Here is a 12,290-nt window from a genome sequence, read left to right on the forward strand (position 1 = left end):
TGCAGTTAGCAAGACCAAGGCCAAACATGGATGCTGCTGAGTCCACAGGGGTATGGAGCTGTTTCTGGGTCTGTATCTAGGATCATGGTCAATGGGTTAGCCACCAGGGTGCATGCAAGCCTGCCTTCTCAAAATGGATCTCCTCAGTCTTAGACTCTACTGGAATTTCACTATCTTCTACCTGGACCCAAAAGATCCCACAAAGGCATTTGTATCTATGGATGACTGCAGAATTATTGTTGTAGAGGAAGGATACAAGTGAGGGACCTCCTGTTCAGCCACTTTGCTGATGTCCCTCGAGTTCACTATATTTTAATATTTATTGGCTATGTATGCTTCCTCTTTTGTGAGAGATTAGATATTTTGCCCATTTTTTCTATTGGGTTGTTGGTCTTTTTTCTTATTGGTTTGTACTTTATTCCTTGTATATTCTAGATGTTAGTCCTTTGAGGTTACACGTTTCAAATGTATTCTCCCAGTTTATAGTTTGTCTTTTCACTTTTCTCATACTTATCTTTATTTTGACATAGAATTTGACAGTCTTTTCCTTTCTGGCTAGTGCTTTTTGTCTTTTGTTTAATAGATCCCTCATTATCCCAAGGAAAGTAGTTCTTTGGTATTTTTTTCTAAAAACATTTAAACTTTGCATTTCACGTTTGTTATGAATCCATCTGAATGGGGTTTTATGCATAAGATAGAGCAGATATCTAATTTTATTCTTCTCCAAATGGATAGCCAATTCTTCCAGCACAATTTATTGAATAGTTGTTATTTTTCTACCATTTTGCAACACCCTTTCTATCATATATCAAAGTTCCATATATATATGTGTACCCCCTTTTGGATGCCCTATTTTGTTCCATCAATTAATTTGTCTATCCTTGTGCCACTACCACTCTGTCTTAATTACTAAAGCTTTCTAAAAAGTCTCTATGTCTTGTAGGACATCTCCACTTACATACTCTAATATAGTTTCTCACACTTGCTTGCTCAGAAGTGCTACTTGGAGCACTTGGTAAATATATGTATTTCTTGTGCCCTACCATAGACCTACCAAATAATAATAATAATAGTTATCTCATGCCTTTATACACAAAAAGATTTTTACATATATTACACATACATAATTTATACTTGGATTTGCACGTGTGTATGTATGTGAATGTGTATATATATTTTCATGTATGCACCAGGCTCTGTTTTATATATTTAGACTCCTTTAATCCACACAACAATCCTATGAGGTAAGTTTCTATTATATCCCCATTTTATACAAGAGGGAACTGAGGCAAACAAAAGTTATTTAATTTACCTACAGTTACACAGCTATTAAGTGGCAGAGTTAATCCAGGAATTCTGGTTCCAAAATTGATAACTTTGACCATTAGGCTATACTGTCTATTCAGAATCTTCAAGTGGCCTATAAATCTATATTTTTCACAAGTGTTCCTTATGATCTTCATAGTCAAGAGAGTTAGAGAGACACTGGTAGGAAGAAGATGTAAAGTTTCTGGTACTGGCTTATTTTATTACTATGAATGTTTCTTTTAAGCTATAATTCTGTTTTTTTTCCCCAAAAGTATCTTGCTTATTCACTACCAAATTGAACTTTCTGGTTTATCATCAGTGACCTAAATATGGTTCTTAGACAAGAATTAATTCAACATTTAAGAAAACAGGCACTTTGCAATGCCTGAGCCTAATAAACCACTTTAATGGTGGTTTATAAGAAATAAAATTAATTTTTTCAAATATTGTTAACTGCAGAGAAAATCATCCTTCAGTGTAGATACCTAATTCCTGTCCTGAGTGTTTCCACCTACTCATCACTTCTCATTAGCCATTCAGGTGCCACAAGTAAGGTATTTATTTTTATGATGATATTGCAGTGCATTCAAAGTTGCTTCACTTAATGCCTAGAAATAAGCCCCATTTGGGTGGTGATGGTGTGAAAAAAAGTTAACTTAGCAGAATTGAGATTGCTGTTTTTAGAAAAACTTGCTTGCAAGGTTGGGCCTTGGCTGGAGTTTGGGAACTTGGCTTTTTCTCTGCTTGCTAAAAGATAAGAGTAGCTCATTGTACCTATAGTGTTTGTACAAACAGCGTGATTTATGCTGAACACCTGATTTCCTTCTGGGAATCTGGAATTTTGATATGTGCCAGGCAGAGTGTACCTACATGACCAATCCCCAGTAATAAATCTTGTATACTGAGTCTCTAATGAGCTTCCCTGGGCAAAAACATCACACACATGTCACTACATTTTTGTTGCTAGGGATAAAGTATGCTCTGTGTGATCCCTCATAGGAGAGAGAGAGCATAAGGAAGTCTGCATGTGGATTCCTCCAGAATCTGCCTGTATCATTTTATGTTATGATCCAGCCATGTATTTTTACTACTTTAATAAGTTTCAGCCATGGATGCAACTATATGCTGAGCCCCACGAGTCATAGCAAATCTCCAAATGAGGGGTCTTGGGGACCCTCATCCACTGACACAGGTGGTATTACTGCTGCTCCTGCTGCTGCTTCTGCTGCTTCTTGGATCAGTATGATGTTTTGCTTCCTTTCCCAAGAGCCACATTATAGCAAATGGTGCCAGAGTTTCCCTAGTTATACTGAGTAAGCTAAGCAGAATGTTGATTTTTTTGTTTTCAAATAAAATGTTTTGGAAAATATAACTGAATTATTCTCTATTTTATATTTAATTTTGGAATACAAATGTCTACATAAAGTGGGAGGACAGATTTGATGATTACTCAATTCTTTACTGTTCAAAGCTTCTGAAATTCTACAATTATAGTGAGCCAATATTAATTCCTCCGAGGTTTGGTCCAGGTAATATTATAGTCCATATGCTATGTGACATAGATGAGGTCAGACAGTATATGGTGTTCTTTTTGCAAATGAGTTGTGGTTATGACACATGTGACAGAAGCTCACTACATATCAAATCACTATCTTTAGTGACATTTTCTAACTCATAAATATTTGAAGATACAAAGTAAATTGGGTCAAAGTTTCTTACTGGCTGTATATTATTTCCTATGGAATATCTGAAATTATCAATTGGTCTCCAACTTCTTTTCACTGCCCTGAATGAGAAAGTGGAAAGCTGTAAATTCCAATCTGGGGATCAGCGTAGTATTTAGCAAATGAACTCTGTCTGTTCCTGTGTCTCATGTCCCAACAAAATTAAGAAGAGATGAGAATGGCATATCAATGTCAAAAGTCAGCTTTAGTGCTTTTCTGATCCCATTATCCACATCACTATCAGAAGCACAGCAAAGGCCATGCTGTAAAACAAATGTTGGTGATTATTGAACTTACTTAGTGGTGTAAATTACAGTTTGACTGAAAAGCATGAAACAAAATACACGTCACATTCTGAGTAACATTTGTGTTATTATAATTGGTTTATCTGGAGCATGTCTCAATTTTTTAGCTTAAGTGTTTCAGAAAAAGAATGGATCATTTAGACATGACAAATGCCAGGAAAAATAATAAATATTTTTTCTTCTCTTTCTGGCCTTTTGTTTTGCTTCTTACTGTTATCCAAAAGGTGCTACCACTGAGAGAAAACCAATCTGACAGAGTTCTAACAGTGATTGCGCTAGGCAGACAGCTTTTTATACTTTCCCACTCTGACGTATCTTTAGAGGTCAAACCGGCCTTCTTCACCCTTGACTGCTGTCTATGGGACCTTTAAGAGATGATACTACTTACTGCTTCATTACTCTGTTACTTTTTATTACCCTTTATAGTAAGCCACTGATTTTCAATTAGAGACTTTTACTTCTTTGGTTACCAGGAAGAAAAATAGGACTCTAGGGGGAAAATCATTAAAATTAGTATGCCACAAATTTGAAAATACTTTGAAATCATTTTTACACAGAACAAGAAATAATTAGTAATTGTATACATTTGAGGCTTTATTAGCAATTAACCAGTGTTCATAATGCTGTCCTGCATTCTCACAGTAAACTAGGAATGGAAGCTAGTGTTTTCTGTATGATGGAAAGAGCAATGGAGATGGCTCATGCCTTGTTTATTTTTACTTATCTCTAGGCCATTGTCCTCCAGCAAGTTGCAACACTTACAGTAATCCTTATATTGGCAAAAAATAACGTGGACGGGGAAAAGAAGGGTGAAAGTGAGATCAAAGTACACCATTTCAAAATTCACCAGAAGATAGATGAGGAAATATGTTTTAACAATTATTCTAACAATGACAGCAACACCCATGACATATTTTTTTCAGCATGAGTTTACCCCATTCACCAAGTTCAGCAACCACACAATCATTTTTCTTACAAAAGAGGCCATGGATAAACATAGTCCCATGATAATCCCAGCTGTAATTTCTGTAATCAGAATGTTGTATAAGCAAGATTCATGAGATATCATCATTAAAGCATATTTATTTTTATTTCCCACCATTTAAACATTAATGGAAGATGAAAAATTGGGCAGTTCCAAGATTTTCTGCTCACTCTTAAGTGATAGAAATTCCTAAAGTTACTTAGAATATCTAATTCCATGTAGAAATCAGAGCTTCAACTTCAAAGTTGCACCTAATCCCCTCTCCTAGCTATGGCCTTCTGGAAGCAAGAACTTGAAGTTCGGTAAGGGAGATTCATTTCTTCTTTCTTTCCCCACTCCTCATCTCTCAGTTTTCTGGCTGATTTCTGATCTCTTCAAAGTCAAAGTGGAGGTAGGAGAGTGAGGGGATAGGGCTAGGAAATAAAAGGAGTCAACGCTATTGTCAGTTGACTTTCTGCTTTCCAGGCCTGCCTGAAGATTATTAGTATTATTTCATACACGCTGTGCTAAGGAAGTTCACAAATTGAAAAATATGTTCCATACTCTTAAAGAGTTGATAACCTAACTTGGAAAAGAAGGCTTGATAGCCCAATTGGGAAGATAAGGCATCAAAAGAAATGGAAACATCACATGTGGCTATATTGTGGTATCTGCCAACATTGCCTAACTACACGTTTGTATAATGGTGAAGCAACTTAACACTATCTTACTCCTGCTCCTTGCCCCATTTCTAATACAATCATGGAAGCTCTGTTTGTTCTTTCCCTCCCACCTACCCCCAATATTTTCTCCTCACCCATGTGGTTCAAGTTAAGGATTTAGCTGGTAGATTGCTCTGAAATAGAATATGAATAGGAAGATAGTCATAGTGTAGAGAGAAGGCTGAAATCACCTATAAGATTTCACAAATAAAATTGGAACTCAGTTGAGTTCTGAAAGCTGGAAGCAGTTTGGCTAGACAAAGGTGAATGTAGGGACATTTCAATCAAAAGAACAATCTGGAAACAGGAATGAGCATGGTGCATTGGTGTAACAATTAAGAAACTGGCTGGCTGGAGCATGAAGTTCCAGTTGGGAATGAATTTATTTCATTCAGTAAACATTTAGTGAACATTTACTATGTTCCAGTCACTGAGTTTAGGCAAAAGAAATACAAGGAGCATAAAGACATGTTCCTTGCCCCTTACACCTCAAATCTTATGTTGTAACAGCCTCAGTTTCCCTATCTCAAAATGAAGAGATTGGACAGATGTTAAGATAATATCCAACCTAAGTATTCTCTGATTCTGTTTTTAAAAAGTCAAGTTACGTATGTATGAGTAACCTGTGTCATATTTATAACTTTACACTTTAAATGTACATATTAAATTGAAATATTTACCAAGGATAAAAGGCACATTTGGTACCAGCATAGGTATGGAGTTTTGTCTGTAGGGTTTTTCAAGTCATTAAGATTGTAAGCTATTTTGCTCTTTAACCATTTAAATCACTGTGTTTTTCCCATGACCCCTTTACGCGAAGGCAATGTTAGACTTCATCATTTTATACATTCCTTGAGAAAGTTTGAGAATTGCTTTTATGCCCTCATAATCATCAACAATAAATATTTATGTAGCTCTACTATATACTTGGAATTGTGCTCAGTGATAGGGGTTCAAAGAGCTATATATAAACTACAGTTCCCATCCATGAGATTTACTGATAGGTAAGTAGGTGGTTTACTGGGCCATTATTTATAACTCTTTCTTTTTATTCAAAATTTTCATTTCCTTTCCTAACTCTTACATTTTAGAATCAAATGCTATGTGTTATATCAAAATATTAAAATTCACACAGTTCAGATTTCCTTTAGAGAGTCTTCCTTATTTAAAGAAAATGACAATATGGTCCCTGAAAGCATACGTACAGGGACATAAAAAAACACCCGTCAAAGTGCATTTCGAAATAAATCCCCAGTAAATATATATTTATGGAAGTCATGATAAGTAAATTTTTTTTTTAAGATTTTATTTTTTTCCTTTATCTCCCCAAAGCCCCCTGGTACATAGTTGTATATTCTTCGTTGTGGGTCCTTCTAGTTGTGGCATGTGGGACGCTGCCTCAGCGTGGTTTGATGAGCAGTGCCATGTCCATGCCCAGGATTCGAACCAACGAAACACTGGTCCGCCTGCAGCAGGGCGCTTGAACTCAACCACTCGGCCACGGGGCCAGCCCCCATGATAAGTAAATTTAATATTTACCCTGTTTCCCTGTGAGCGGAATTCTGGGTGATAGTTAATTTCTTCTTAGGCTCTTTTGCCTTTTCTATAATTTCCATGAAAAAAATATAAATAAGTGAACATTTGAAATCTCTTTTAACTTTTTCTCCCTCATCTGCATGTTGCCTACAACACAACTAAGAGGACCTAAAAAATTAAGCCCGGTTTTATACTTTGATACTACACACTTGACTCTGGAAACAAACAAATATATTTTCATCCTGTTACTGAGTCATGTAGTATCTTTCCCTGAATATAAATATGACTATATATATATTCATTTTTTTAAAAATTAAAATAATGGCAATTATGTATTAGGACTGAGTTAACGACATTGATGTGAGTTTCATGCATCCTTTTTCTTTATCTTCTTCTTTTCTAGTGCAAGGGTGTGACTAAAATCTGTCATTACATAATTGCTCTGCCACCTGATCTTGCAGGACCAGAAACACAAATTCAAGAACTTATTACCCCTGAAGAAAAGCCACCTGGGGTGCAAGTGGTAAGCAGTTTTTTAAAAAGATTTATCATTAATATAAAGCATTTAGAAAAGATTTGTAAATATCAATCAAATCATCTCTAATTTAACACAGCAATCATTTATGGGTTTTTCGGTTTCCTTCCAATGTTTCTCAATGTATACAGTATATAAGATGATGTAATCATATCTTGCTTTTCCATATAGTCGTTGCATTAATTTTAAGTGATTGCATTATATATCATTGAATTTATATACCATAATTTCTTTAATCATTCAATTATTGTTAGATTATTTAGATTGTCACTAGTTTTTAGGTATTAATGGTAAAGTTGATATAATTATCTTTGTGAGTCTAATGTATTTTTAACCATTCAAATAATTTGCTTGAGTATATTCCTGTGATTCTGATTATGGTGATAGAGTATACAATTGTGTTAAGACTATTTGTATTATCAAATTATCTACCAGAAGAACTCTACCAAATTAAACCCTGTATTTTCACCAATATTGAGTTTTATCTCTTTTCCTAATTCTTGCTAGAATTGTAAAATCGAACCTCATTTTGGTTTTAATACATATTTAATTGCTTGTACATTTTTCTTTTATGCTATATGGTTCTCCTATTTTCTCAGTTTATCTTTATTATTAAAATTAATTTTTCTAATTTAAAAGCAATTACTGCTTATTGTATAAATGTGGAAAATATAGAAAAGCATTTGAATTGTTTTAACCATTAATAATATTTGTGTATTTTCTTCCAGTGTTTCTTCTATTCATATTTTACTTATATAATTATGACATGCACACACATATATTTATATAATTTAATCATATGAACATAATTTACTTGATATTTTCTTCATTGTTGGTGTTCAAATTATTTCAAGTTCCTGCTATGTTGCTATTATATATACTGCTTTGATGTACATAACTGTGCATCTTCACGCACAAAGGTTTTTTTCAGGCTTAGATGCTTAGGCATGGAATTACTGGTCCAAGGGTTATGAACATTTTTAAGTTTCTTAATACATATATAAAAATTGCTTTTCTCAAGGGTTGTATCAGTTTGCACTTCTGTCCGCACCATACCTATATAACCATTTCATTATGCTTTTGCTATTTAAACAAATAGAATTATCTAGGTGAAAAATAGTCATAGTCATTATCTTAGTCATATTTTGGTTCCTCTTATAATTAATGAGGTTAAATGTTTTCCATTATATTTATTAGCCAGTTTTACTTCTTTTTAGCTGAATTGCCTATTCATAACCCTTGTCCATTTAACCACTGGAGTCTTAGTGGATTTTTGTGCATTTTATGTTACTTATATATATGTGTTCCAAATTTATTGTAAAGATTTTCATGCTGCATTGAGATAAGGAATTTTTAAGATCAGAAATAAGAAACCTGGAGATTAATTCCCAATGAAGTCAGCTTGCATATTCTAAGTACATTATTTTAGCTCAACTAGGATATTATTGCATCACTCTTAGTATATGAGTTTCCAGTACTTTTATAAAGTAATGTTATTATGACTTATATCTGCTTAAACAAAGAGCAAAATAACCTCCAGACTTACTTCAACTGAAAAAATGATTTAACATGAAATTTTTTAAGCTATAATTGGAAGTAATCCTTCAAATGTCTTGCTTGTATTTTCAGAATCATTTTCCCTTATTGCTAAGTCAGACTTTATTGTTATCTATGTACAGATAACAAAATTATTATTATAGTTGCATGGACACCTAATCTGAATGATTTAATGAAAGAGAGAAGGTAGAAATTTTTAATACAGAATTATTTGGATTGAAATAGTCAGTTAATGACCTGAAAAAATGGATAAACCTTTAAAATAGAAGCTGTTACCTTGTTGTTCAATTGGATCAAGGATGTCATTAAACTGTAAACTGGATGCGAAAAGGATAGGACATTAAATGCTGATGGTAATTTACACAAAGTAATGATTTAAAATATTGAGTAATAATTTGGCTGTCATTTGTAGAGTCAGATAGAATTTTAACCTTCTTATGCAAAAAATACAAATCCAAAACATGTTAGGAAATAAACTTTTCATAAATGTACATCAAATAAATTGAAACAATGGTAGAAATTAGTATGAGGATTAAATAGTTTTCTTAAAATCCCTACTTTACCACTAATTACCAAGATGGGAACTTGAACAAGTTATATTTCCCTTCCAAATCTCAATTTATTCTATGTAAAATGCAGGACTTGGGTGAATGACAACTGAGGTCACTTATAGTTCTACGAATCTAATATGGTTTTACAGGCCCACAATTTTTCTTCCCATAGTGGCCTCTCAAAGAAATCATTAACTAGTGCATACATTCTGCCATGTAATTAATTAATTCCTAACATGGAAATGGATTGAGTATTATTGATTATCATCAAAATGTTTGTTTTGTAGCTATAGATTCTGGTGTATTTTGGGTAACAGGAAAGTATTAGGAGTTTGAAAGATAAGTAAAATTCTCCCAGCTGACTATTGGTGAGGCACACTTAATAGGGGAGGATCTAGATTTTGAAGAGCTTGAACCTTACACAGTTTGACGGTCCCTCCTTAAAAAAAATACAAAATTATGTACAAATTGAAATTTGGAATGAAAAAAATAACAAGTTACAAAATTTTTAGAAATTGACAAATATTACAAACATAAAATATCCCCAGGGCCTTGGAAGGGGCCTGTACAAGTGAGGGGCCCTAAAACTTAAGCTACATTGACTTCACGGTAAATCTGTCTCTCGGATTAGGCATGTTTTTTTCTCTGCATACTTCTCTCTGGCTCCATTCCTTATCTTTTAACAGTTCTTCTAACTCCATAGACACAAGTAACGTGAAAGAAGAAAATAGCACTGGAGGTCAAACAGTAAATACTATATAGATATGACTTTTGTGTCAGCAAGTAATATTCCAAGCCAGTATACTTCCCTCCATGTCAGCTGCCTGAATTATTCTTGCTATATTACATTAAACACTGGCCACAAAGTTGCAACTTCTTTGGCATGGGTGAAGAGTTTATGAGATGCTTTCATTTAGATGGCTACAGAAACCCACCCACAAATGTGGGCCTATACCAACCACAATTAGAATAACTAGTATTTTTCCAACTGGGACCATTATTTCATGTCCAGGGAAGTGTACTGGCACAATGGCACCATGTCTGCCAACATCTTGTCACACTCATCTTTCATCTAAGATGCCTGGCTCCATGTGCTTTTCGTGCACTTGTGCGGGGATAATTATGACCATCAATTTGATCAAGGATTGTGAAGACTCATATGTTTTCATTGTCATAACCCATAAATTCTTGTACAATCTGAGATTTGCATTATACACCATGGTTTTTCACTCGCAGTTTCTTCTATTTGGGGCAACCATCTCAAATACAGTATTTGTAACATTGCAATCCTGTGAATAGCCGATGATATCATAGTTGATTTTGAGATCTATCATATTTCAGAAAATTGTGACGTCTATGCCAACTCTTGGGTTTCCGCATCAGCAATTGAAAAGAAAAATTAAAGGCACAAAATTTAATTGTACCTTTGGGATATAACGTACAGCATTCTAATTAATGGATGTAGGTATAAAACAATATGCCTTGTTGAGGAACCTAACAGTACAAGAAAGCTGCCTAGAGTGATTAGATGGCAGGAAAAAATCAACCTTAATGCCTTTACAAAGGGAGAAATCTAAGAAGTAACTGTATTTATCTAAGTCAATGGAAAGTTTTTAGCATTTTTTTAACACTTAAAAATCCAATAGGCTACTCTGTGGGCTTTTTATTTTAAAGTAAATCACTAGTGGAATCATTTCTAAGTGTAAGAAAAATTAAAGTTACAAAATACATGTCTGTATGTTGAAATATTGCATGGCCACAAGATATTTTCATTGTAAAGATGCATCATCTAGAAGGAGTGTTTTGTGTTCCCAGAATGTGTCATTACAGCACATTCTGAAAAATCTATCATTTAGCTCAAAAAAAGTGGCTGTCCCCTACTACCCTCTGAAACAAAGTTTCAGATTCTATTCCTATGTGAAAATGGCAAATTATTATCTATGTTTCAAAATTATCCAGCTTAAATGATTCATCTCTGCTCAGGAAGAGAAGCCTAGAATTACTTGGCTGACTGACATTTTGTTTCTATTCAAGTGGCGGGACCCGGGAGATAAAACCAGGAGCCCACAATTAGGCACTAGGCTTACTGTGTTCTCCATGGGTCTTTCTGCAGTAACTCTTTGACCAACGACCCTGGTAGGTTTCCAGCAATAGCTAGTCTGGGTGAGATATCTGTGCTAAATTATCTTCATCAGGAAGATGCTTTACAATAGCTCAGATTTAAAGAAGGAACTATAGATTTGAAACTCACAGAGTACCTGCCTGTCATTTTGCTTCCCTTCTTTCTGCCATTCCATCTCACTTCTTTACCTCCACCCTCTCTCTCACTTGCTCTAAGTGTGACAGGATCAGTTACTCGCCTAACTCACAGCCTTCCTCCATGAATATTTCCCCCAGTGCTATGGGAATGTGGCGATAAATGCCAGTTCTATGAATTAAAATTTAAGGGATGTCCATGATCCTAAAAATAAATCCTGGAAGACACAATTCCATACATTTTGTGCTTTTGAATAAGAAAAACGCGTTTCGAATTTAGTATGTCTTATTCAATTTTTTAAAATCTGCATATGTATAAATAGCTAATATTTATACCACATCATAGTTCACTTTCACATCCATCATTTCTTTTGAAACGCATACCATCATCCTATTGGGTCCTCAAAACGACTTGTGATAGGCCAGGAAATATTTTCATACTGATTTTTAAAATTAAGAAATTGAGACCCAGATACGTTATATCACTCTTTATCCCTGCTTGTCACTGCTATCTATCAAGTTCAGTGGGATTGTCAATATCACTTATTTATTTAATCACCTGTGGTCAGCTGTCTTTTTCTCAGAAGCTAATCCAAAATTTCACCACTTCCAAAAAAGGCCCCCTATCCACCTCCAGCCTACTTTCAATCTCACCTTATGGCCTCACCAACCCCTTCAGCACAAGTATTGGGCCAATCAGTTATGAACATCCTGGGAATACGTCCAATAATGGTGGACCTGGTATTTTGTGTCAACCTTCCAGCTGAAAAACACCAGAAAAGCTTGACAAATCTTTAAAATCTTTAAAGGTGTTAGAGAGCTAACAATCAGT

At 34.6% G+C, this 12,290-nt stretch overlaps 1 protein-coding gene across 4 annotated transcripts in view; it reads left to right on the forward strand.

Moving 5' to 3' along the window:
• Nucleotides 1-12,290, forward strand: part of LOC100630813 (uncharacterized) — a 396,552-nt gene that overhangs the window by 242,940 nt on the left and 141,322 nt on the right. For all 4 annotated transcript variants that reach the window (XM_070256727.1, XM_023633698.2, XM_070256728.1 and 1 more), the window contains one exon: nt 6,963-7,082. In XM_070256727.1, the coding sequence (XP_070112828.1) occupies nt 6,963-7,082 (120 nt within the window). The remainder of the gene's footprint in view (nt 1-6,962; nt 7,083-12,290) is intronic.

The sequence above is a fragment of the Equus caballus genome, chromosome X, assembly GCF_041296265.1.
Source record: "Equus caballus isolate H_3958 breed thoroughbred chromosome X, TB-T2T, whole genome shotgun sequence".
In the NCBI taxonomy this organism is placed as follows: domain Eukaryota; kingdom Metazoa; phylum Chordata; class Mammalia; order Perissodactyla; family Equidae; genus Equus; species Equus caballus.